The 26,222-nt window shown below is 45.7% G+C and overlaps 1 protein-coding gene across 5 annotated transcripts in view; it reads left to right on the forward strand.

The window, feature by feature from the left end:
* Nucleotides 1–4,247: 4,247 nt before the first annotated feature.
* Nucleotides 4,248–26,222, forward strand: part of rps6kl1 (ribosomal protein S6 kinase-like 1) — a 44,889-nt gene continuing 22,914 nt past the window's right edge. The window contains exons 1-6 of one of the 5 annotated variants that reach the window (XM_067991990.1): nucleotides 4,248–4,430; nucleotides 9,469–9,726; nucleotides 13,227–13,595; nucleotides 17,113–17,237; nucleotides 18,485–18,577; nucleotides 19,750–19,797. In XM_067991990.1, coding sequence (XP_067848091.1) covers nucleotides 13,313–13,595; nucleotides 17,113–17,237; nucleotides 18,485–18,577; nucleotides 19,750–19,797 — 549 coding nt within the window. In that variant the 5' untranslated portion in view covers nucleotides 4,248–4,430; nucleotides 9,469–9,726; nucleotides 13,227–13,312. Of the gene's footprint in view, nucleotides 4,431–4,725; nucleotides 4,822–4,932; nucleotides 5,098–9,468; nucleotides 9,727–13,226; nucleotides 13,596–17,112; nucleotides 17,238–18,484; nucleotides 18,578–19,749; nucleotides 19,798–26,222 lie in introns of those variants that run through there. The other 4 variants (XM_067991987.1, XM_067991988.1, XM_067991989.1 and 1 more) reach the window with 4 other exon arrangements.

Below are 26,222 nucleotides of genomic sequence, written 5' to 3' on the forward strand. Positions count from 1 at the left end.
TGGAGAGGGGGGGGGAAGAGAAGGGGAGAGGGGGGGGGGGAAGAGAAGGGGAGAGGGGGGGGGGGGAAGAGAAGGGGGGGGGGAAGAGAAGGGGAGAGGGGGGGGGGGAAGAGAAGGGGAGAGGGGGGGGGGGAAGAGAAGGGGAGAGGGGGGGGGGAAGAGAAGGGGAGAGGGGGGGGGGAAGAGAAGGGGAGAGGGGGGGGGGAAGAGAAGGGGAGAGGGGGGGGGGAAGAGAAGGGGAGAGGGGGGGGGGGAAGAGAAGGGGAGAGGGGGGGGGGAAGAGAAGGGGAGAGGGGGGGGGGAAGAGAAGGGGAGAGGGGGGGGGAAGAGAAGGGGAGAGGGGGGGGGAAGAGAAGGGGAGAGGGGGGGGGAAGAGAAGGGGAGAGGGGGGGGGGAAGAGAAGGGGAGAGGGGGGGGGGAAGAGAAGGGAGAGGGGGGGGGGGAAGAGAAGGGGGAGGGGGGGGAAGAGAAGGGGAGAGGGGGGGAAGAGAAGGGGAGAGGGGGGGGGGAAAGGGGGGGGAAGAGAAGGGGAGAGGGGGGGCGGAGAGAAGGGGAGAGGGGGGGCGGAAGAGAAGGGGAGAGGGGGGGCGGAAGAGAAGGGGAGAGGGGGGGCGGAAGAGAAGGGGAGAGAGGGGGCGGAAGAGAAGGGGAGAGGGGGGGGGGAAGAGAAGGGGAGAGGGGGGGGGGAAGAGAAGGGGAGAGGGGGGGGGGGAAGAGAAGGGGAGAGGGGGGGGGGGAAGAGAAGGGGAGAGGGGGGGGGGGAAGAGAAGGGGAGAGGGGGGGGGGGAAGAGAAGGGGAGAGGGGGGGGGGGAAGAGAAGGGGAGAGGGGGGGGGGGAGAGAAGGGGAGAGGGGAGGGGGGGGGGGGAGAGAAGGGGAGAGGGGGGGCGGAAGAGAAGGGGAGAGGGGGGGCGGAAGAGAAGGGGAGAGGGGGGGGAAGAGAAGGGGAGAGGGGGGGGGAAGAGAAGGGGAGAGGGGGGGGGAAGAGAAGGGGAGAGGGGGGGGGGAAGAGAAGGGGGGGAGAGAAGGGGAGAGGGGGGGAGAGGGGGGGGAGAGGGGGGGGGAGAGGGGGGGGGGAGAGGGGGGGGAGAGAGGGGGGGGAGAGGGGGGGGGAGAGGGGGGGGGAGAGGGGGGGGGGAGAGGGGGGGGGAGAGGGGGGGAGAGAAGGGGGGAGAGAAGGGGGGAGAGAAGGGGAGAGGGGGGGAGAGGGGGGGCGGAAGAGAAGGGGAGAGGGGGGGGGGAAGAGAAGGGGAGAGGGGGGGGGGGAAGAGAAGGGGAGAGGGGGGGGAAGAGAAGGGGAGAGGGGGGGGGGAAGAGAAGGGAGAGGGGGGGCGGAAGAGAAGGGGAGAGGGGGGGGGAAGAGAAGGGGAGAGGGGGGGGGGAAGAGAGAAGGGGAGAGGGGGGGGGAAGAGAAGGGGAGAGGGGGGGGGAAGAGAAGGGGAGAGGGGGGGGGGAAGAGAAGGGGAGAGGGGGGGGGGGAAGAGAAGGGGAGAGGGGGGGGGGAAGAGAAGGGGAGAGGGGGGGGGGGAAGAGAAGGGGAGAGGGGGGGGGGAAGAGAAGGGGAGAGGGGGGGGGGAAGAGAAGGGGGGGAGAGGGGGGGGGAAGAGAAGGGGGGGAGAGAAGGGGAGAGGGGGGGAGAGGGGGGGGAGAGGGGGGGGGAAGAGAAGGGGGGGGAGAGAAGGGGAGAGGGGGGGAGAGGGGGGGGGGAGAGGGGGGGGGAGAGGGGGGGAGAGGGGGGGAGAGGGGGGGGGGAGAGGGGGGGGAGAGGGGGGGGAGAGAAGGGGAGAGGGGGGGAGAGGGGGAGGGGAGAGAAGGGGAGAGGGGGGTGGGGGAAGAGAAGGGGAGAGGGGGGTGGGGGAAGAGAAGGGGGGGGGAGAGAAGGGGAGAGGGGGAGGGGTGGGGAGAGGTGGAGGGGTGGGGAGAGGGGGGAGTTGCAATAAAAAAGGGTCAGTATATGGGGACCACCGGAAGGTAACCTGAAGGAGGTTTGAAGACAGGCAGCCCAGGGTGGTAATTTTTGAAGTAGGCAGCAGTACCAGAGATTCAATATTGGATGCAAAATCCAGGCAGACTAAAAAAAAAGAAATAATAAACGGTTGGAGGAGAGATCGGGGTACTGAGTAGATCATTAAACCCTCGAAATAGGAAGGGGTGTGTTGGATACGATTTCAGCCATCTTATTCTGGATCTACTTTGAATAGCATCCAAACCTAAAACCTGACGCGTTTTACTGTCTGTCTGTCTGTCTGTCTGCACACACCCAACCACCCCAGTCTCGGGCTTCGTAAACAGTTTACTTTTTATTCCATATATTCAACCCCGCCCCCTCATCCATGATCCCAGAGGATCGCCGCATTAACGGCCACTCTTCCTACCTCCTTCTCTCCAGGACGGACCTGTCGGTTGGTAACCCTGGCGACCGTTTTTAAAGCGGTCGGAGCGCGCGAGCTCTGCGCCCTCGCCTCGCGGTTTGGCGGCAACAACCAAAAGAAAATCAATATGGCCACCCTTCTGCTCACGCTTGGCAACTCTGTCATGATAATTAGTGTAAACAATTTTACAACACCAAGTTATAGTCCAGCAATTTTATTTTAAATTCACAAGCTTTCGGAGGCTACCTCCTTCGTCAGGTGAACGATGTGAAAACGTTCACCTGAGGAAGGAGGTAGCCTCCGAAAGCTTGTGAATTTAAAATAAAATTGCTGGACTATAACTTGGTGTTGTAAAATTGTTTACAATTGTCAACCCCAGTCCATCACCGGCATCTCCACATCATGATAATTAGTCACCACCACCCGGCTCTATAACGGGTTGAAGGTTCGCTCGGAATGATGTTTATAAATAAGAGACATCTCTCACAAAACACACCCCGACCGAGTTCATTTTTTTTTTGAGAATGAGATACATGAATAGAGGTCACGTTTTAAAATCAAAGAAGTGTCACTTCAAACGAGGAAGAAAAGAATCCAACATGTCAAGTCCCACTTATTTGGACTGAAACTCACTCATTTTGATTTTTTAAGATCTGAAGTATGGTGATCTGTTTTTTGTTTCTTAGTACTGATGGCAGTGGTTTACCATTATTGTGATTTCTCTTTATTATGCCTTTGTCTTCTGCCTTTCAAGTAAAAAATTCTGAAATATAAACAAAATTTATAATATTAAAAACCTTATTTCTGTACACATCTATCAACTTCTTTCCATGATAAATTCATGTTAAAATGTATAATGGAAACTGTATGTAAACTTATCACACTATAATTACACCCTTCTGCCAATGTGGCACTGTAGTTTCTCAGTTTTTCATTTCCCAGCTCCTCAGCCTGTGCCTTAAAGAAACTACTATTCTTCAACCTATTCCACTCTGTTTCCCAATTTGTTATAAGTTTTGTCAAAAATATCACACAAAAATAAGGACAGAATGTATGATTTTAAAATAAACTGAATTATGGAGCAAAGGAAAACAAAGAAGCATTTGACTAATGAAAGACATTGGTGACCTGCTCTTGCAACCAAGCCCACACGTCTGTTAGTCGCTGCACAACAAGTTGCATTTCTATTGTGGCTCTCATATGCCAGAAGATGTCAAAAGTGCTTTATATTAACGAGGGGGAAGAACGATGAACACCAAACAAGAGGGAAAATGAAGAGATTTAGGGTGGAAGTGGAAAGCATTTGGAGAGAAGGGTTGTAAAACCAAGTAAGGCAATATAAATCTGGAAGGAGTTCCAGAAATCAGAAGTATTTACAGCTGAACGACCAGCCACCGGTATTGGAGCAGAAAGAGCAAGGAACCAGAAGTAGCTCACTGTTAGAGAAGCATATGGGGAAGGTAAAGCAGGAGATCACTAAGGTAGTGTGGGAAAGGCCATGGCGGGAATTGAAAGCATAGAGGAGAATTTTTAAATCAACTCATTGGAGCATGGGGATGTTAGGAGTGAAGGATGAAGGACTGTGTAGGTAAGGATGCGGACTGTGGTGTCAAGTATCGCTACCAACTTGAACAACAGTGACTATATCACATGTTAACTGTTTATTAGATACAGTCTCTATTCTCAAAGCTAAATTTCCCCTTGAAACGCTGCCATTATTTTTCTAGTATTGATTTCCTTGAATCAGAACTTAACTTTCCTCCTCCTCCTCCTCCTTCTCCCCCATTTCAACAACATTGCGGCACATTTTACTCAGAGGAAGTCACTCGAGGCGCCGAATGACGTTTCATTGCTAAAAAAAATACTCTCTCGAAAGACCGTAAAGGAGAAATGAAATATTTCTAATTTTTTTTTTGAGCCTCGTCGAGATCTGACATTTTCAATCTCCCGACGGGATGACACGTCCGATGAGCCGGTCTCCAGCGGCTGCTGTTGAAATGGGCGCGGAGGTGGGCTGCGGGATGACAGTCCCGGCGTCTCGGGACATAAAATCAAAAAGGTTCGGTGTGAATCGGGACAGGCGTAAGGCAAAGATGTCATCACATCACCCGTCCCTCTATTTGGTTACTGGGGTAAATAATGTTCCAAATGCCCACTGCAGCAACGGAGCTGTCTGGTTCATTCGTGAAATAACGTCTTGAACAACTCCGTGGCACAAAAGCGGGTGACTGGCACTTTAACAAAACCGACCACTGCTGCCAGTCAAACCGTCGGCTCCTCCCTCGGTTTGCGACTTTTTATTTGGACGAGAACCTCTTGTTTTTTTAAAAAAAGAAAAAATTTACAACATTGCCGTAAAGCTGCTGTGAGTGGGAGGGGAAAAAAATTTTTTTTTAGTGACATAGTGGTGAAAGCTGCAAGAAGTACTATATTCCCAGCTGGAAAAGAGGGTAAATATGTGGGGTGGGGGAGAAAAAAAAAACAACTGGTGCATCGGGGGGGGGAGAAAGGAGGGAATCGCCGGTGAAATGAAACCGGGTAGCAGGCGAAAGCGATACTGTTGCTGATTCGTGATACATTGTAACGAGGCGGCGGTGGTGGTGGTGGTGGAGGCAAGTGACCGGGGAGCCCAGAACTCGAGTGGTGCTCCACCGACCCCGGGCCAACCCCTGCATGCAGAGCACCTGGGAGGGGAGCGAGTGGGAGAGACAGATTCCGTGCAAATGGCAAGGACTACATTTTAAATAAATCTAATCCTGTTTTCTAAAATTATTTAGAAAAAGGAAAATCGAGTTATTAATTCACAATTTTTAACGTACCTGCACTTTTCTTCCATCACAGATGGAAGAAAAGTGTATAATCTAAATGTAATATTTCAAAATCAACTATATGTAAAAAAATATATATATACATATGGATGGTGGCTGTAATGCTGGACCAGAGTAACAGGGTGTCTCCAAATTGTATAAAGATTCAACCATTCTTCCCCTGTGATCTATGACCTGTGTCTGCAGATGTTAAAACTCCATGCGTGGCTGCTAATTAACTAATGGTTAATAAAATTAGCATAGAAATGAATCCAACCTGGATTCTCTCCCAGTGGATAATCATTTGAAGCGAGAGGGTCTCGCACAGTCTGATACCATTACTGTTTAAAAGTGTGAAATATGTGACATGTTGAGAGTAACTGGCTGTGAGTGCCACATGAAAATTTGGCAAATTAACACCTCTGATATTGTGATGGTATCTAAGTAGCTTTCATTAGCATAAGATTTTTTTTAAAAGGCACTCACTGGCTTCAGGGGAAGTGTTTGTTTGGCAAGCCTTTTTGTTTCGGAAGGCGAGTTAAGAGATTATTATCACCATTATGCCATGTTCAGTGAATTTATAACTTGATTTTGTAAACAAGTGAAGAAATATTTGCCAGTTTCTTTCATGAAGATTGTGCCTTTTTTGCAGTTGTTACAATACAGTAGCTTCTATATATGTGTCAGTAAAATTAAGTCCTGCTCTGTTCTCAAACCTTTTGGCTGCCGTGATACTTGCCACTAGCAAGAAAAAAAATGGAAGAGACAATATGGTGAGAAATCACCATGTTTCTATATGTTATGCAGAATAACACACAGTGGTGCATGCAACAAGCAAGTGATGCACATCAGGGCTGAAGTGACATTAATAGTTTTGTTCACTGCCGCAGGTTCTCGTATTATCTGAGCCCCCAAGATGTTGCTGCCTCATCCACTGTATTGTTGGATGGCTGTGGTACTGTGTCTATAAGACTGTTTACAATTTTCTGACACTCACAAGTGGTTATATAATGAACATGGACCTTTCCTGTAACCTGCTGTAATATATACAGAGAATAGCCAGATGATTGTCAGTATACCTACCTACAGATCATATTGTGCCTTTAATGTGGAAAAGGTCTCAATGTCCTTTACAGTGTGTGTGGGAGGGAAAGACTGGAGCAACTGGGGATTTTTGGTCTAGAAAGGAGGCCTGAGAGGTGATCTTAAAGAGGTATATAAGATAGTTAAGGGGATTGAAATATGTCTTTAATTTATGAGCCAAGATGTCTTTAATTTGTAAGCGTAGAACAAGCATACAGAGGTTCAAAGGGAGAGGGATGGAGTGTTGCTGTGGGGCCGAGTGGGGAGTGGGTGGGTTGGGGGGGTCAGGGTGTGAGGGCTGTGGGGAGGGGTTGGATGGGGTCAGTGGCATAGCATCGGAGTTTATGATCCGAGGTGAAAATTATTGCTTCAGTCTTCCTGATGCCCCGTCACACTGCTTGTCACAACAGTGGTCATAAACTTTATCACCATTCTCTGAACCTTCCAAGATAAATTCATGTCTTGCAGTTACTCCCATGGATCTGTTTTTGGTTTACTGTGACATTCATGTGAATAAGTGTTTCATTTTTTTTCTTTCTCCATGGTATTGATCAATGATGATGACTATGGTGATAGATTGGACATTATGACATTACCTACTGGTTTTGATTGCCAGGAAAGTCCATTGTATACTGTATTTTAACTTATACTATCCAAGGGATCTGAGCCCATTAAGGCTAAGGCATGACAAGTTGATTTAATGTGGATAAATGTGAAGTAAAGCACATTAAAACAGAAAATGTGATATACATACAGGATAAAAGGGGTTTCTATTATCAATGGTAAGAGAAGAAAGTTTGGATGTGGTTGTTCACTGTATAGTGAAAGTATCCCGTTAACATGAAGCTAATCAAGTGGGCTAATGGGAGCACTAAATGCATCAATTGAACAATTATTTTAAGCTTGTAGCATTCATTAGCATGAACATATTAAAAAGTGTGCAGTTTTGGGCGCCCAACCTTCAAAAGAACATTGATGTATTCTTTAGAATTGTAAGTAATGATGTGATGTTCAAATGAACTTATTTTTGTTGGCAAGAAAATTGTGAAGGGATGTGATGCAGGCTCCTTTTTTAAAAAAAATTGATAATGTAGGTGTAAGCAGCTAACTTAACCTGGCCCATTGTCTCATACCTGGAGGGCAGAAGTACAAAAACTAAGCCAAATGCTGGAAGAATTTTTTTTTCCTCATTTGATAGTGGATATATGCAACAGATTCCCATCCCAGCCAAAAAGCAGTTAAATCAGTATTAATTAACTTTTTTTTTAAAAAAAAGCTGGCTAAATATCTGTTTCAGAAGATGGTTGAAGGCTGTAAGGACTGAGATGGATGTAGGTGATTGACTATGTTACAGAACATGACCGTTTATGTTCTGCTGGTCTTCTGGAGAATAGTGTACAAGGACTGGATGGGGTTAAGCATAGAAATTAGAGTAAACCCTTTTCTAAAAGTAGTTGTTTTTGTTAAGCTTTAAAAGAATCGGTTGCGTTTTCGTGCTCGTCATGATTTTAAGTTGGCACAAGAATGGTTGTCATTAAGCCAGGCTTGGTACTATTCAGTGCTGCTTGTTCCATTCCCATTGTAGTGAGCGCAGTGGCAGAGTAGGAGAGCTGAACACCAAGCTTCCACAGGTGGGTGTCTGCCTGTGACAGTTACAAAAGGATGACGTCATCAGCAGCCAATCCACAATGAGCATTCTGTGTTCGTGAAGCTTGTGCTGTGCGCGGGGGTTGCTGTCTCCACCGTGCAGATGTCACCAGTTTTGCTGTTAACTCTTCCTGTGCTGAATGAGCAGCAGATGTGGCAAGATGACTTTCTGTCTCTTTTCACAGCTGAAATTTAAGCGACCAATCTGGTAGGATCAGCCTTTGCCACTTTTCTATAGAGAATCACTTCCATTTGAAGCACTTCTGCAATCTGCTGGGGCTCCCAGTTCTCCAGAGTCTACCCTATTTGCACCGAGATGAATAACTGAGCAGCAAAGATACAACCATGCATGATTTTGGGATTTTCTTTTTTTTTAAAAAAAAAGCATGATTGCACCTCTCATTTTCCAGTCATGGACCTTTCCAGATGGAGGGCAAGGTTCATACAAGCTAGAAATGTGAAAACGTTATGGACTGAATGCTCTGCCACCTACAGCTGGAAAAACACTGCTGCCAGTGCAGTAATATAAAAGGGCACCTAATAAAGCATAGTTTTTTTTTAGCTTGTACTGAGTCCTGTTCTACGCTCCACATCTATTATCAGTTGACCTATTATCATTGCCACTCATGTTGGGCTAACGTGGCAGAAGTTGAACCAGGGAAAACATGTTTTGCCCATTATCCTCACCTACACACGCCCAAATGTAGAGCAGCCTTCCTTCATGTTGGCCCCTTCTTACTCCAAGGCAGAGAACTGACAAAGCTCATATGATCGAGGCAGAAGAGTTTAACATTGGTCTTGTTGCTTATGCAAACACAGAAAGGGTTGCTGGTTCAGGAACTTTTGACAACTGGAGTAAAAGAAACAAACACCTAACTGCCAACAGAATTCTTCAGTTAATTTAGCAACTGGTTTCCATACACACCAAATAAAGGTGATTAGTTCTCTTTTTATGTTGGCAAATCCAAACAGCTGGTTTGCAAACAGGTTTTTCAGAACTTAGTGCCAAATTGGTCCCAGTCTTGCTGAAAGCATAATGAGTAAAGCACCTAATGCTATCATGTCACGTAATCAGTGACAGTCATTACAGTACCCGAGCAAGTCAACAGAAAATGTATTGCTGAAATAATCACTGAAACTGTTTGAATTTTTTTTAAAATGTGATTGAGTAGTTTATGGTTCTTCCTGCCCCTCAAAAGCTGGATAGCTAAATTTTCATTGCTGTATTTTTTTCATGCAGATGTCAGCCTTGGCTCAGCACACTCACTTCTGAATCAGCAGGTTGTGGGTTCAAGTCCCACTCCAGAGACTTGAGCACATAATCTAGGCTGATACTCCAATGCAATACGAAGGGAGTGCTGATATTTACCTCTCAACCAAAACTTAAAACCGATTAACTGGTCGTTTATCTCATTGCTGTTCGTGGGAGCTTGCTGTGGCAACTTGGCTGCTGCGTTTCCTACATTACAACAGTGACTACACTTCAGAAGTACTTCGTTGACAGTAAAGCACTTTGGGACATCCTAAGCCACTATATAAATGCAAGTTCTTTTCTTTCAGATGCAGAGCTGCCGTTCCTGAATTGTGATTGATTTGAGACGATGACCATGTGGATGTGCTTCCTGGTGACAATAAGAGACCTTATGGTTAAGAAACACTACCACTGCTGCAGCCACCTTTAAGTTTTTTGTGACGGTTTCTGTTTGACGCTGTCCTAGTAGCCAGAATGTTGCCATAGCTACAATGCCTTGTCAGCTGTTCCATGAGCCACCTCCCCCCCCACACCTGGTGCCACAGCCAAGATCAGGAAAATTGTAGGTGTGATTCCGTGGCACCATCTCAATAATATATTAAAAATCTTAAGTTTGCACAATTTTTTGTTTCAACTTTTTCCATTTGTGCATAATTGTAATGGAAACTGCCTTTGTAAACTTATCACATTGTAATTGCACTATCCTGCCACTGTTGGGTAGAAAGTTGACAGGAAGTACAAGCAGATAGAAGATTTTTAATATTATAGATAAAGACAGAATATATATGACTTTAAAATGGGAATTAAAGGGGCAGTTGCTGCGTGGATACGATTGGGACAAAAAGCAGAGAGTAGTGATGAACAGTTGTTTTTCAGACTGTAGGGAAGTGTGCAGTGGTGTCCCCCAGGTTCGGTGTTGGGACCATTGCTCATTTTGATATATATTAATGACCTGGACTTGGGCATTCAGGGCATAATTTCAAAGTTTGCTGATGACACAAAACTTGGAAATGTAGCAAACAGTGAGGAGGACATAAACAGACTGGTGAAATGGGCAAACACCTGGCAAATGAAATTTAATGCAGAGAAGTATGAAGTGATTAATTTTGGTAGGAAGAATGAGGAGAGGCAATGTAAACTAAATGGTACATTTTTAAAGGGGGTACAAGAACAGAGAGACCTGGGGGGTGTATGTACACAAATGTTTGAAGGTGACAGGATAAGTTGAGAAGGCTATTTTAAAAAAAGGCCTTTTTAAAAAAAGGAAGCAAGGAAGTTATGCTAAACTTTTATAAACACTGGTTAGGCCCCAGCTGGAGTATTGTGTTCAATTCTGGGCACCACACTTTAGGAAGGATGTCAAGGCCTTGGAGAGTTGCAGAAGAGATTTACTAAAATGATACCAGGGATGAAAGACTTCAATTACACGGAGGGACTAGAGAATCTGGGGTGGTTCTCCCTGGAGCAGAGAAGGTTAAGGGGAGATGTGATAGACATGTTCAAAATCATGAAGAGTTTTGATGGAATAAATAAGGAGAAATTGTTTCCAGTGGTAGAAGGGTCATTAACCAGAGGACACAGATTTACGGTAATTGGCAAAAGAACCAGAGGTGACATGAGGAAAGTTTTTTTTTTACACAGTGAGTTGTTACGATCTGGAATGCAGTGCCTGAGAGGGTGGTAGAAGCAGATTCAATAATAACTTTCAAAAGGGAATTGGATAAATACTTGAAGGGGAAAACATTTCAGGATTATGGGGAAAAAGCAGTGGATTGGGACTAATTGGATAGCTCTTTCAAAGTGCTGGCACAGACATGATGGGCCGAATGGCCTCCTTCTGTGCTGTATCATTCTGTGATTTTATGATTTCAGTCTTTAGTTAGTAGCAACTATCCCAAAGTAGCTCAGCTCATAACCTCCTCCTCCCCCATCCACCACATTGAGAATATGTATGAGTCTATGGCAGTTCCAGTATGTGAAGGCAAATCACTTCCCGTGGTTAGTTAGCAGAAATTGACAATTCCCAGCTGCCACATTCCTGAAGAGTCAATTACCACACTATCAAACTACTCTCAATCATCAGCAAAATGATGGAAGAAATCATCAATCATGCCATCAAGTGGCACTTACTCACCAATAACCTGCTCACTGATGCTCTGTTTGGATTCTGCCAAGATCACTCCGTCCAGACCTCATTACAGCCTTATTAAAACTGAAGTTAATGGGGATTGGAGAAAACTCTCCAGTGGCTGGAGTCATACCTGGCACAAAGGAAGACTGTTCTGGTTGTTGGAGGCCAATCATCACAGCCCCAGGACATTGCTACAGGAGTTCTTCAGGGCAGTGTGTAGGCCCAACTATCTTCAGCTGCTTCACCAATGACCTTCCCTCCATCATGAGGTCAGAAATGGAGCTGTTCACTGACAATGCACAGTGTTCAGCTCCATTCGAAATTCCTCAGATAATGAAGTAGTCCGTGTCCACATGCAGCAAAACCTGGACAACGCCCAGGCTTGGGCTGATAAATGGCAAGTAACATTCATGCCACACAAGTGCCAGGCAATGACCATCCCAAACAAGAGAGAGCCTAACCACCTTCCCTTGAGACTCATTGGTATTATCATCACTGAATCCCCCACCATCAACATCCTGGGGGTCACTATTGACCAGAAACGCAACTGAACTAGCCACGTAAATGCCGTGGCTATTAGGGCAGGTCAGAGGCTGGGTATTCTGCAGCGAGTGACTCACCTCCTAACTCCCCAAAGCCTTTCCATCACCTACAAGGCACAAGCCAGGGATGTGATGGAATCTTCTCCACATGCCTGGATGGGTGCAGCTGCAAAACACTCAGGAAGCTATGCACCATCCAGAACAAGTCAGTCTGCTTGATCGGCACTCCATCCACCAGTTTAAACATCCACTCCCTCCAACACTGGCATACCCTCTGGGATGCTACAGTGCATCCTACACTCTGTAGGATGCACTGCAGCAACTCACCAAGCCTTCTTTGGCAGCACCTCCCAAACCAACTCTGCCCTCTCAGATGGATGTAAAAGATTCCATAGCACCATGTGAAGAAGAGTAGGTAAGTTCTTCCAGTGTCCTGGCCGATATTTATCCCTCAAGCAACATTACTTTTTTTAAAAAAAACAGATTGTCTGCTCATTTATCTCATTGCTGTTTATGGGTCCTTGTTGATGTATTTGTGTACATTACGACTGTGACTATGCTTTTTAAAAAAAAAATACTTAATTGGCTGTGAAGCACATTCAGATGTTCTAGGCTTGTGAAAAGTGTTATATAAATGCAAGTTCTATTTTACTCACTCTCACACATCTTATTAAATAGGGATTTCAGCTCAGGACTGCAGAAGGTCATTTGCTAGCCTTCCTATTGGAGAGGAAGCTATACGTGATGCAAAAAGGCCTGGTGATGTCAGCAGGAATATTTTCCAATTGTATGATTTAGTCCGTTATAGTACAAGGTAGATGCATGGTAAACTTGCTCAGGCACACCCCACCACTCTGGGCTACCACGTAGTGAGGTTTTTAAAACATCAACACATTTGCCATTTTTCATGTCAAGAAATTTGTGGCGAATCTAGTAGAAGCTGACATTTACATTTTTTTTAAATCTTAAATAGTTTAACAGATGGGTTGAAAGTCTCTAACATCTGTAAGAGTTCAAAATGAGCACGGGGCAGTCTTAACCTACTGGTTGTGAGGTCGCATTACAAAACTGTCATCGTTCAATAAATTATCAATCTCACTCAGGAAGGACATGAGGATGTGGGCAATGTAAATGTCACATGGGTGCAGTTGAGACTGTCCTTCTGTGGTAAGGATTTAGACACACTCACCACAATAGATGGAGCTTTACTTTGCATCTAACCCATGATATACCTTTCTGGGAATGCTTGTTGCTAACACTGGATGCCGAAAATGAAAACTGTTCCATTTCCCACTTCTTGATGATCATATATGAATAAAAACGTTTAAAAATGAAGGCTATAATTACCTATTTAAAACAATAACTTTTCTGTCTTTCTGCCCTTGTCATGTAGACTCTGAGCTGATTTTCTCCACGGCAGCAATGGCACTGAACTGGACTGAATGCTGAACAGCCTGACTTGTCCTGAAGACACCGACCATGCACAGCCTCACTGGAGAGAGGCCACCTGGGCAGGATGCTGAACCCTGCACTCGGCCTCTGTCCCAGGCCCGTGTCTACTTGGAGCAGATCCGGAGCCGAGTGTCTCCCAGCATCCAGGAGGGCCAACTGGCAACCAGAAGCACAGCCACCAAACGAGACTACCTGGTTGATGCGGCAAAACAGATCCGCTTAGCGTTGGACAGAGAGGTTAATGAGGATTACGAAGCTGCATTTAACTATTACAAGAATGGCGTGGACCTACTCTTGAAGGGAGTGCAAGGTATAGATTTTATTTAGAACTTCCAAATGTTTTAATCCACAGTAATTGGAGAAGAGACTAGATTAGTTTATTGAGGCATTAATGAACAGTGTGTAAATTGGAAGTCATACTGCATCTGTTATTGTTTGTCATAAGGTGAAGCTGTCCTGCATAAAACCTCAAACAAATGCCTTGGAGTCCATTATTACCGTTAGACCATTCAGCTTCTTTGTAATGTTCTGTTTGCCACTATATTTAGAGCAGGGCCGTCTTTATTCACCTATTTGGCAAATCTTTTATTTGTTGCAGCTTCACTGATTTGGCTAAATGCACCATCTGTTATGGTGCTGAGTCATACCATAATAGATGGTCCCTTAGCTTGGATGCTAATGGAAACAATCCTGGCCATGAATCACTGCATTCAGGAGCAGTGGGGGGAAAAAGTTGGGTGTGGGGGAGGAGATGGAAAAATATTTTTTTCAATTTTTTTTTAAACCAAGGACTAATTTGCAGTGAATTGTCACGAAGGTATTGTGCCATTTTTGCATGCTATTATGGCAGCAGACGTAATGCGCTCTCCTCCTTTCCCAGAAGCAGTCAGTGCCCCATTTTAATAATAATGTAAATACATATGACTCAAAGGGCTCGGAGCTCTCTTGGTGGCTCAGCTAGGTTATGTAATGAGTAGTTAACCCAGTAAGGCCCAGTTTTGCGGCCTAGTCTATGATGAGTTAACTGATCTGGAGGGGGCCGCTAGAATTGACCACTGTGCTTCTATGTTATGGAGGGGAAAATTATCCTGTTCCACTTGTGCAGATTGAATGAGACAGGATTGGGTTTGGTTGTGATGTCTTTCATGGTGAGTAGCTTGGTGACCTTCACTGTAAGCTCACACGTGAATAATAGCTCCTTGGTTGAGGTGCTGGAGGGTGCCCAGCATCTGGTGGAAGTCAAAGGAGTTGATGCATTTAGGACACGAGGGAAGAAAATTGTCAAATAAATAAAACTTGTTACTTAAATATGAGAAGATTGCGCTTGTGTCAGGGACATTAGGTTGTAGCGAGAACAATGAAAATTCAGAATGAATCATAGAATAGAATCATAGAAGTTTACAACATGGAAACAGGCCCTTCGGCCCAACATGTCCATGTCGCCCAGTTTATACCACTAAGCTAGTCCCAATTGCCTGCACTTGGCCCATATCCCTCTATACCCATCTTACCCATGTAACTGTCCAAATGCTTTTTAAAAGACAAAATTGTGCCCGCCTCTACTACTGCCTCTGGCAGCTCGTTCCAGACACTCACCACCCTTTGAGTGAAAAAATTGCCCCTCTGGACCCTTTTGTATCTCTCCCCTCTCACCTTAAATCTATGCCCCCTCGTTATAGACTCCCCTACCTTTGGGAAAAGATTTTGACTATCTCCAGGGAAAAAAGTCTCAGCCTATCCAACCTCTCCCTATAAGTCAAACCATCAAGTCCCGGTGGCATCCTAGTAAATCTTTTCTGCACTCTTTCTAGTTTAATAATATCCTTTCTATAATAGGGTGACCAGAACTGTACACAGTATTCCAAGTGTGGCCTTACTAATGTCTTGTACAACTTCAACAAGACATCCCAACTCCTGTATTCAATGTTCTGACCAATGAAACCAAGCATGCCGAATGCCTTCTTCACCACCCTATTCACCTGTGACTCCACTTTCAAGGAGCTATGAACCTGTACTCCTAGATCGCTTTGTTCTATAACTCTCCCCAACGCCCTACCATTAATGGAGTAGGTCCTGGCCCGATTCGATCTACCAAAATGCATCACCTCACATTTATCTAAATTAAACTCCATCTGCCATTCATCGGCCCACTGGCCCAATTTATCAAGATCCCGTTGCAATCCTAGATAACCTTCTTCACTGTCCACAATGCCACCAATCTTGGTGTCATCTGCAAACTTACTAACCATGCCTCCTAAATTCTCATCCAAATCATTAATATAAATCATAAATAACAGCGGACCCAGCACCGATCCCTGAGGCACACCGCTGGTCACAGGCCTCCAGTTTGAAAACAGCTACAACCACCCTCTGTCTTCTGCCGTCAATCCAATTTTGTATCCAATTGGCTACCTCACCTTGGATCCCGTGAGATCTAACCTTATGTAACAACCTACCATGCGGTACCTTGTCAAAGGCTTTGCTAAAGTCCATGTAGACCACGTCTACTGCACAGCCCTCATCTATCTTCTTGGTTACCCCTTCAAAAAACTCAATCAAATTTGTGAGACATGATTTTCCTCTCACAAAACCATGCTGACTGTTCCTAATCAGTCCCTGCCTCTCCAAATGCCCGTAGATCCTCTGTCTCACAATACCCTCTAACAACTTACCCACTACAGATGTCAGGCTCACCGGTCTGTAGTTCCCAGGCTTTTCCCTGCCGCCCTTCTTAAACAAAGGCACAACATTTGCTACCCTCCAATCTTCAGGCACCTCACCTGTAGCTGTCGATGATTCAAATATCTCTGCTAGGGGACCCGCAATTTCCTCCCTAACCTCCCATAACGTCCTGGGATACATTTCATCAGGTCCCGGAGATTTATCTACCTTGATGCGCGTTAAGACTTCCAGCACCTCCCTCTCTGTAATATGTACACTCCTCAAGACATCACTGTTTATTTCCCCAAGTTCCCTAACATCCATGCCTTTCTCAACCGTAATGCATGCTTAGAGCAAGTATATTGAGAAGGTTGAAAAGCAGATATTGATTCAATGGTCAACTAAAACTTAATCCAGCTAAACTATTTGTTTTGGTTGAAATCTGGGTCTGGATATCAAATTGGTACAGTTTCGCTGTTTTCAGTAATGGAGCTCTTTAATGATGCGGCATTGGTACACTCGTAGAAGTTGACAAAGGAAATGACAGTTTTATAGGAGGTTCACCTTTCAGAAGGGTGTGGAGAACCGTGTTGGCTGCCCAACCAGGTGATCATCTTGGTGCGAGTTGGAGGGCCATCATGGCACCCCAGTCTGTTAGTCGTGCCTGGCATCGCGTTTGTCTGTCTTTAGCTAGGTTGTCAGGTCCTGCAACCCTCGGCTCCTCAGTCTTGCACTTTGGGAAAGAATTGGAAAGAGCGTTGACATTATCCATTTCTCCTGCTGTGCCAGCAAGCAGGGTGCCAGTTGATTTTGATTTATGGAGACAGCATTGATGATGGTGGAGAATAATCCTGAGGTCTGCACCGTTCTAACTTACCTACAGATGAGTGGCCCCATCAGGAATAATGAGCCCTAAGCGCCCATGCCCACAAACCCCATCCATGCGATTGAGTTCCTAAGTCCTGCCACGACATTGTGGTGAAGGAGGGTATGGGGTGGGGGGGAAGAATCGTTCTTGGGCTTATGCATTTTCTCCCAGCATTGGCAGAGGCCTGGAATTTGGTCAACCATTGCCTCAGCTGTGGAGTGTGTGTGTGCTGCTCATCCTAATTCACTCACCGTTCTGGTTTGACCAACTTTCGTTGTTCTGCTTTTTTTTATTGCAGTTGATCCGAACAAAGAGCGGCGCGAGGCTGTGAAGCGAAAAACAACCCAGTATTTGAAGCGAGCAGAGGAAATATTCAACTCTCACTTACAGGGAAGCTTAGGAAATGGTACCGACGATTCTGGGGTACGAAGAGCTACGTAGAATCTGGCAACTGATGGCATGTTTTAAATCTTGCAAAGACAACAACTTGCATTTATATAGCGCCTTTAACGTACTAAATTAACACGGGATAGATATCAGGCTGAGCTCCTGTGACAAAAGTCGGTCCTTTTTCCTGAGATTTCTCATTTCTGTAGTCAGGACAATCTCCGATCTCCTCCCATGGGGCCTCCTGAATTGCTGTGACAGCTTCCATGAATGCCAGTTATGTTATGACGTTGAGGACTGGCATTGTCCGTGTAATGTACCCACTTTTTAGGGCTTGCACCAGACTGGCAAATCCTGGAAAGCATGCTGCCTGCATGTTCATTGGGACTGGGCTGGACAGGGCACTGGTTGAATATTCAACAAGACTGTACCACTGATGTCCAGATACTCAGTAAGGCTGAGCCAGCAATATTTTAAAAAATAACGTATTATTTTATCCAACATATATACCTGACTTCTCCTTCCCCCAAAATAGACACACACATAATATTTATACTCAATAATGTTAACTATTTTGTATAACCTAAGAGAAGTGGGGAGGAAGCAATCTTCGTGTAAGTGTTTGGCAGACCCTTTAGAATTTCATGTCATCGCATCATTTATTTGAGCAATTCTGTCAACACCATTGCACTACTTGCACGTTGATGAAAATTACATGCGATTCTTCTGGTTCTTAGACCTCCCCAAAGAAACACAAAGCTGACTAAACACTTGTCATGATGCTTGTTTCCCTTTTGTCATCAGATTGCGTTAGGTGGATGGAAATGGAAAATTGCAAGATTATTATCGCTACAGTGATGGTGTTCATTCCTATTACTGCATCACTGCTTTCATTGCATATGCCTTTTTGCTTGGATTTACTGGGTTAATAGAATAGATGACATGCTGATGCCATCTTACAGATTGCAACTGTACTAATGTATGCCCCTCTACCCCCTCTATCAATGTAAAGAATGTCAGTCAGTAGTGGGAATGTAATGAGTTTTCCCACTTTTTTTCCCCCAATCTCAGCATCCAACATGTCTGGGTCAGGTATAGAATGGGTTTAGATGGAGTATCCTTTACACTGTCCTTTCACGTACTCCCAGGACTGTTTTATGCTGTGGCATTATGTCTGCTTATATATAATGCATCAAGTGATTACTTTATTCCCCTATATTGAAAGCTGGAACTGTTGACCACAGACGTTGTCAACTCCCTCATTTTTCTTCCACCATTTGTAGGGTTTCAGCAGCCTGAGGTTTCGGCCGAATAGAATTCTCAGCTCCCCGGTAGAGGACCTGAAAACGTCCAAGGTGATAGCGATCATCGACACGGTAATCATTCCCTCTTCACTCCCCCTGCACCATTTATAATGTAATTTATAGCATCAGTGTTTGCTAATGCGCAATTGATTTGTAGTAAAAGACTCTTATTATTAAATTGTGGACTTAATATAATTTTTTAATATTTAAAATGGAATTGCTAGTATTAATGCATTGTCCTTTGTAGCCCCAGTGAGATCCTCTGTGATGGGCTGGCCATTATATTTATTCCAACTTATGAATTGTTACTGATTTTAAGGAATTGCTCAGACATTTTCTGTGGTAATTTGATGTGGATAATTTTGTTATAGATTGTATGTGTACTTGATTTGTAGTGATATTCAGACGTCTTCATGTCACAGGTTTAAAGCAGAGCAGATTGTTCTTTGTTTCCCTTTTTCCCCTTACATAATTTTCATTATAAAAACCAAGCTGCAGGTACATTCCACGTCCTTTCAGGTTTCAGTAGCGCTTAGTCAGAAATGTTTCTCTGGGGATTTCCTCCGTAGGTTGTTGTTGTTACCTGTTTCCCCTCCTCCCTTTTTATAACCATAACGGGGTTCGAAATTTTGCAATGGTGATCTGCCCACAATTTCTGCTTTCCTCGAGCACTTTTAGGCGCACTCAGTTCCTGGAACGTACCGCTTTCAAAATCCCACTACCCTTGCCTTCCTGCTGCCATGTTGAACTCTCGGGGAAAGCTCGAGTTGCAGTAAACATGAGGGGGGAGGGGAAATTCAGAGCAATAGAACCAGGACCTGAGAGTCCAAAAAAAAAACCCCATTCCTCGAAAATACCCCGCTTCTGGAAGTGAAAGGTGATTGGCTAGGAGTTTCTGACCATCGCTCATTTGATAGAAGGGTCCTCTTGGCTCAGTCAGCTTTAACAGTCATGATGTGGAGATGCCGGTGATGGACTGGGGTGGACAAATGTAAGGAATCTTACATCACCAGGTTATAGTCCAACAGTTTTATTTGAAAATCACAAGCTTTCGGAGGCTTTCTCCTTCGTCAGACTCACCTGACGAAGGAGAAAGCCTTCGAAAGCTTGTGATTTTCAATTAAAACTGTTGGACTATAACCTGGTGTTGTAAGATTCCTTAGCTTTAACAGTATCAGCCTTTTCACTAACTAAATTAAATAAAGCAATGAGTTTAATGTTTCTTTTCCCCCCTTTCTGTTTAGGTGCTGTTGGTACAGAATCCTTCCACAAACGAGCCCTTCATAGTCAAAGTAGGTGTCTGAATTATAAACTGGCAAGGAGTGCAGTCACTGCTATCATAAAAGATCTGTTGTGAGGCTGAGTATGATTGACACTGAACTAGAGAATAGTGAGGTTTCACAATGTCCTCATTGTTATAATGAATAATCTATTGCATGGACACCGATCCAGAATCCCAATATTTGATTCAATACAATGTGGTGACTGAGTAAGTTGAAATCCTGTGCACAGTACACTGCAATCTCAGTTGTGCAAGGCTTAGGGCTGTACCTTTTTGCATGGATTGTAGGGAATCCACGAAACCAAAAAAAAACCCTATGAAGTTAAGTGTCGGCTTTTAAGCAGCTTCACAACGGGAAGTGCTGCCACGAGTGAGACAGGACTCCGACTCTGTTGTTATACTCTTTTTATTTAATTTTACTAGCTTTTTTTTATTATTGCTGTTGTGATTCAGACTTGTTCCCAATACTTCTTGTTTTCACCTAAAAGGCAGCTCCCACAACCAAGCCTTGCTACATGTGATGTGAAAGTTAACCTTGAGCATAATGTTTATGGGATATAGTGGGGGAAGAAAATAATCCTGTCTCTCTTTTTGTTTACTGAATAATACTTAGGATTCCAATCCACGTCCTGTTACTTCAGAATATGGACAGTATTGGCAGACATTTCATAACTGGCGAAACAATTTTTTTCATTCGTTCATAGGATGTGGGCTGGCGAGGCCAGCATTTATTGCCCATCCCTAATTGCCCTTGAGAAGGTGGTGGGGAGCCGCCGCCTTGAACCGCTGCAGTCCGTGTGGTGAAGGTTCTCGCACAGTGCTGTTAGGAAGGGAGTTCCAAGATTTTGACCCAGCGACAATGAAGGAACGGCGTTGTTCCCATGTGCCTGCTGCCCTTGTCCTTCTAGGTGGTAAAGGTCGCGGGTTTGGGAGGTGCTGTCGAAGAAGCCTTGGCGAGTTGCTGCAGTGCATCCTGTAGATGGTACACGCTGCATCCACGGTGCGCCGGCGGTGAAGGGAGTGAATGTTTAGGGTGGTGGATGGGGTGCCAATCAAGCGGGCTGCTTTGTCCTGGATATTGTCGAGCTTCTTGAGTGTTGTTGGAGCTGCACTCATCCAGGCAAGTGGAGAGTATTCCATCACACTCCTGACTTGTGCCTTTATAGATGGTGGAAAGGCTTTGGGAAGTCAGGAGGTGAGTCACTCGGCGCAGAATACCCAGCATCTGACCTGCTCTTGTAGCCACAGTATTTACATGGCTGGTCCAGTTAAGTTTCTGGTCAATGGTGACCCCCAGGATGTTGATGGTGGGGGATTCAGCGATGGTAATGCCGTTGAATGTCAAGGGGAGGTGGTTAAACTCTCTCTTGTTGGAGATGGTCATTGTCTGGCACTTGTCTGGTGTGAATGTTACTTGCCACTTATGAGCCCAAGCCTGGATGTTGTCCAGGTCTTGCTGCATGCGGGCAAGGATTGCTTCATTATCTGAGGGGTTGCAAATGCAACTGAACACTGTGCAATCATCAGCAAAAGTCCCCATTTCTGACCTTATGAAAGAAGGTCATTGATGAAGCAGCTGAAAATGGTTGGGCCGAAGACACTGCCCTGAGGAACTCCTGCAGCAATGTCCTGGGGCTGAGCTGATTGGCCTCCAACAACCACTACCATCTTCCTTTCTTTTTACAACATGGAAACAGGCCCTTCGGCCCAACATGTCCATGTCGCCCAGTTTATACCACTAAGCTAGTCCCAATTTCCTGCACTTGGCCCATATCCCTCTATACCCATCTTACCCATGTAACTGTCCAAATGCTTTTGAAAAGACAAAATTGTACCCGCCTCTACTACTGCCTCTGGCAGCTCGTTCCAGACACTCACCACCCTTTGAGTGAAAAAACTGCCCCTCTGGACCCTTTTGTATCTCTCCCCTCTCACCTTAAATCTATGCCCCCTCGTTATAGACTCCCCTACCTTTGGGAAAAGATTTTGACTATCTGCCTTATCTATGCCCCTCATTATTTTATAGACTTCTATAAGATCCACCCGAAACCTCCTACTCTCCAGGGAAAAAAGTCCCAGTCTGTCTAAATTCTCCCTATAAGTCAAACCATCAAGTCCCGGTAGCATCCTAGTAAATCTTTTCTGCACTCTTTCTAGTTTAATAATATCCTTTCTATAATAGGGTGACCAGAACTGTACACAGTATTCCAAGTGTGGCCTCACCAATGCCCTGTACAACTTCAACAAGACATCCCAACTCCTGCATTCAGTGTTCTGACCAATGAAACCAAGCATGCCGAATGCCTTCTTCACCACCCTATCCACCTGTGACTCCACTTTCAAGGAGCTATGAGCCTGTACTCCTAGATCTCTTTGTTCTATAACTCTCCCCAACGCCCTACCATTAACGGAGTAGGCCCTGGCCCGATTCGATCTACCAAAATGCATCACCTCACGTTTATCTAAATTAAACTCCATCTGCCATTCATCGGCCCACTGGCCCAATTTATCAAGATCCCGTTGCAATCCTAGATAACCTTCTTCACTGTCCACAATGCCACCAATCTTGGTGTCATCTGCAAACTTACTAACCATGCCTCCTAAATTCTCATCCAAATCATTAATATAAATAACAAATAACAGCGGACCCAGCACCGATCCCTGAGGCACACCGCTGGACAGGCATCCAGTTTGAAAAACAACCCTTTACAACCACCCTCTGTCTTCTGTCGTCAAGCCAATTTTGTATCCAATTGGCTACCTCACCTTGGATCCCATGAGATCTAACCTTATGTAACAACCTACCATGCGGTACCTTGTCAAAGGCTTTGCTAAAGTCCATGTAGACCACGTCTACTGCACAGCCCTCATCTATCTTCTTGGTTACCCCTTCAAAAAACTCAATCAAATTCGTGAGACATGATTTTCCTCTCACAAAACCATGCTGACTGTTCCTAATTAGTCCCTGCCTCTCCAAATGCCCGTAGATCCTCTGTCTCAGAATACCCTCTAACAACTTACCCACTACAGATGTCAGGCTCACCGGTCTGTAGTTCCCAGGCTTTTCCCTGCCTCCCTTCTTAAACAAAGGCACAACATTTGCTACCCTCCAATCTTCAGGCACCTCACCTGTAGCAGTGGATGATTCAAATATCTCTGCTAGGGGACCCGCAATTTCCTCCCTAACCTCCCATAACGTCCTGGGATACATTTCATCAGGTCCCGGAGATTTATCTACCTTGATGCGCGTTAAGACTTCCAGCACCTCCCTCTCTGTAATATGTACACTCCTCAAGACATCACTATTTATTTCCCCAAGTTCCCTAACATCCATGCCTTTCTCAACCGTAAATACCGATGTGAAATATTCATTCAGGATCTCACCCATCTCTTGTGGTTCTGCACATAGATGACCTTGTTGATCCTTAAGAGGCCCTTCTCTCTCCCTAGTTACTCTTTTGCCCTTTATATATTTGTAGAAGCTCTTTGGATTCTCCTTTGCCTTATCTGCCAAAGCAATCTCATGTCCCCTTTTTGCCCTCCTGATTTCTCTCTTAACTCTACTCCGGCAATCTCTATACTCTTCAAGGGATCCACTTGATCCCAGCTGCCTATGCATGTCATATGCCTCCTTCTTCTTTTTGACTAGGGCCTCAATCTCCCGAGTCATCCAAGGTTCCCTACTTCTACCAGCCTTGCCCTTCACTTTATAAGGAATGTGCTTACCCTGAACCCTGGTTAACACACTTTTGAAAGCCTCCCACTTACCAGACGTCCCTTTGCCTGCCAACAGACTCTCCCAATCAACTTCTGAAAGTTCCTGTCCAATACCATCAAAATTGGCCTTTCCCCAATTTAGAATTTTAACTTTTGGGCCAGACCTATCCTTCTCCATAGCTATCTTAAAACTAATGGAATTATGATCACTTGTCCCAAAGTGATCCCTCACTAACACTTCTGTCACCTGCCCTTCCTTATTTCCCAAGAGGAGGTCAAGTTTTGCCCCCTCTCTAGTCAGGCCATCCACATACTGAATGAGAAATTCCTCCTGAATACACTCAACAAATTTCTCTCCATCCAAGCCCCTAATGCTATGGCTGTCCCAGTCAATGTTGGGAAAGTTAAAGTCCCCTACTATTACCACCCTATTTTTCTTGCAGCTGTCTGTAATCTCCTTACATATTTGCTCCTCAATTTCCCGTTGACTATTTGGGGGTCTGTAGTACAATCCTATCAAAGTGATCTCTCCCTTCTTATTTTTCAGTTCTACCCATGTACCCATCCATGCCCTGAGTTCATCTGCCTTGCCCATCAGACTTCTTGCATTGAAATAAATGCAGTTTAATCTAGACTTCCCTTGGTCTTTGCCCTGCTTTCTCAGACCATCTGTCCGGTCATGTTCTGTACACTCTCCCTTACTGCCTTTTGTTTCTGTCACCATTTTATTTCCCACTGACTTCCTGCATCGGTTCCCATCCCCCTGCCACATTAGTTTAAACCTTCCCCAACAGCACTGGCAAACACTCCCCCTAGGACATTGGTTCCAGTCCTGCCCAGATGCAGACCGTCCAATTTGTACTGGTCCCACCTCCCCCAGAACCGGTTCCAATGAACCCAGGAATTTGAATCCCTCCCTCTTGCACCATCTCTCCAGCCACGTATTCATCCGAGCTATCCTGTCATTCCTACTCTGACTAGCCCGTGGCACTGATAGCAATCCTGAGATTACTACCTTTGAGGTCCTACTCTTTAGTTTAACTCCTAACTCCCTAAATTCAGCTTGTAGGACCTCATCCTGTTTTTTTACCTATATCGTTGGTGCCTATATGCACCACGACAACTGGCTGTTCACCCTCCCCTCCAGAATGTCCTGCAGCCGCTCCAAGACATCCTTGACCCTTGCACCAGGGAGGCAACATACCATCCTGGAGTCTCGGTTGCGTCCGCAGAAACGCCTGTCTATTCCCCTTACAATCGAGTCCCCTATCACTATAGCTCTGCCACTCTTTTTCCTGCCCTCCTGTGCAGCAGAGCCAGCCACGGTGCCATGAACCTGGCCACTGCCACCTTCCCCTGGTGAGCCATCTCCCCCAACAGTATCCAAAACGGTATACCTGTTTTGGAGGGAGATGACCGCAGGGGACCCCTGCACTGCCTTCCTACTCTTCCTCTGTCTGTTGGTCACCCATTCACTATCTCCCTCAGTAATTTTTATCTGCGGTGTGACCAACTCACTGAACGTGCTATCCACGACTTTCTCAGCATCGCGGATGCTCCAAAGTGAGTCCATCCGCAGCTCCAGAGCCGTCAAGCGGTCAAACAGTAGCTGCAGCTGGACACACTTCCCGCAGGTGAAGGAATCAGGGACACAGGAAGGATCCCTGAATTCCCACATCCCACAAGAGGAACATGACACGGCTGTGGGATCTCCTGCCATGACTTAACCCTTAAGTTAGCTTAACAACAACTACAACGTCAAGAGAAAAAAAAGGAAAGAAAAACTACTTACCACTCCCTTTAAGGAGTTTACTCCTTTAAATTGTTCTTAATTTAGAGAATGTTAACTACACTAGGGACCTTGATTCACTAAAAAAAACGCGACTTGCTATAAGACCTGCAGACCTTACCTTTCTTTTTACTTTAGTTACTGTAGATAAGTAGAAATACTCACCTGAACCTACTCACCAATCAGGTGCCTCCCCTGTGTCGCGTCCCGATCTGATTCCTGACGTCACTTCGAACTCCGTCGCAGCTCCCTCCGATCCGCTGTTCTCAGCGCTCTGAAATCCCGCCTTTTATCGGACGCTCCCTCCACTCCACTCGGCTCCTCTCAGCTGTTCTCAGCGCTCTGAAATCCCGCCTTTTATCGGACGCTCCCTCCGCTCCGCTCGGTATGTGCGAGGTATGACTCCAGCCACTGGAGAGTTTTCCCCCTGATTCCCATTGACTTCAATTTTACTAAGGCTCCTTGGTGTCACACTCGTTCAAATGCTGCCTTGATGTCAAGGGCAGTCACTCTCACCTCACCTCTGGAATTCAGCTCTTTTGTCCATGTTTGGATCAAGGCTCTAATGAGGTCTGGAGCTGAGTGGTCCTGGCGGAACCCAAACTGAGCGTCGGTGAGCAGGTTGTTGATGAGTAAGTGCCACTTGATAGCACTGTCGACAACATCTTCCATCACTTTGCTGATGATTGAGAGTAGACTGATGGGTTGGTAATTGGCTGGATTGGATTTGTCCTGCTTTTTGTGGACAGGACATACCTGGGCAATTTTTCACATTGTCGGGTAGATGCCAGTGTTATAGCTGTACGGGAACAGTTTGGCTAGAGGTGCGGCTAGTTCTGGAGCACAAGTCTTCAGCACTACAGCTGGGATGTTGTCGGGGCCCATAGCCTTTGCTGTATCCAGTGCACTCATCAGTTTCTTGATATCAC

This window comes from Heptranchias perlo, chromosome 10 (assembly GCF_035084215.1).
Source record: "Heptranchias perlo isolate sHepPer1 chromosome 10, sHepPer1.hap1, whole genome shotgun sequence".
NCBI lineage: Eukaryota > Metazoa > Chordata > Chondrichthyes > Hexanchiformes > Hexanchidae > Heptranchias > Heptranchias perlo.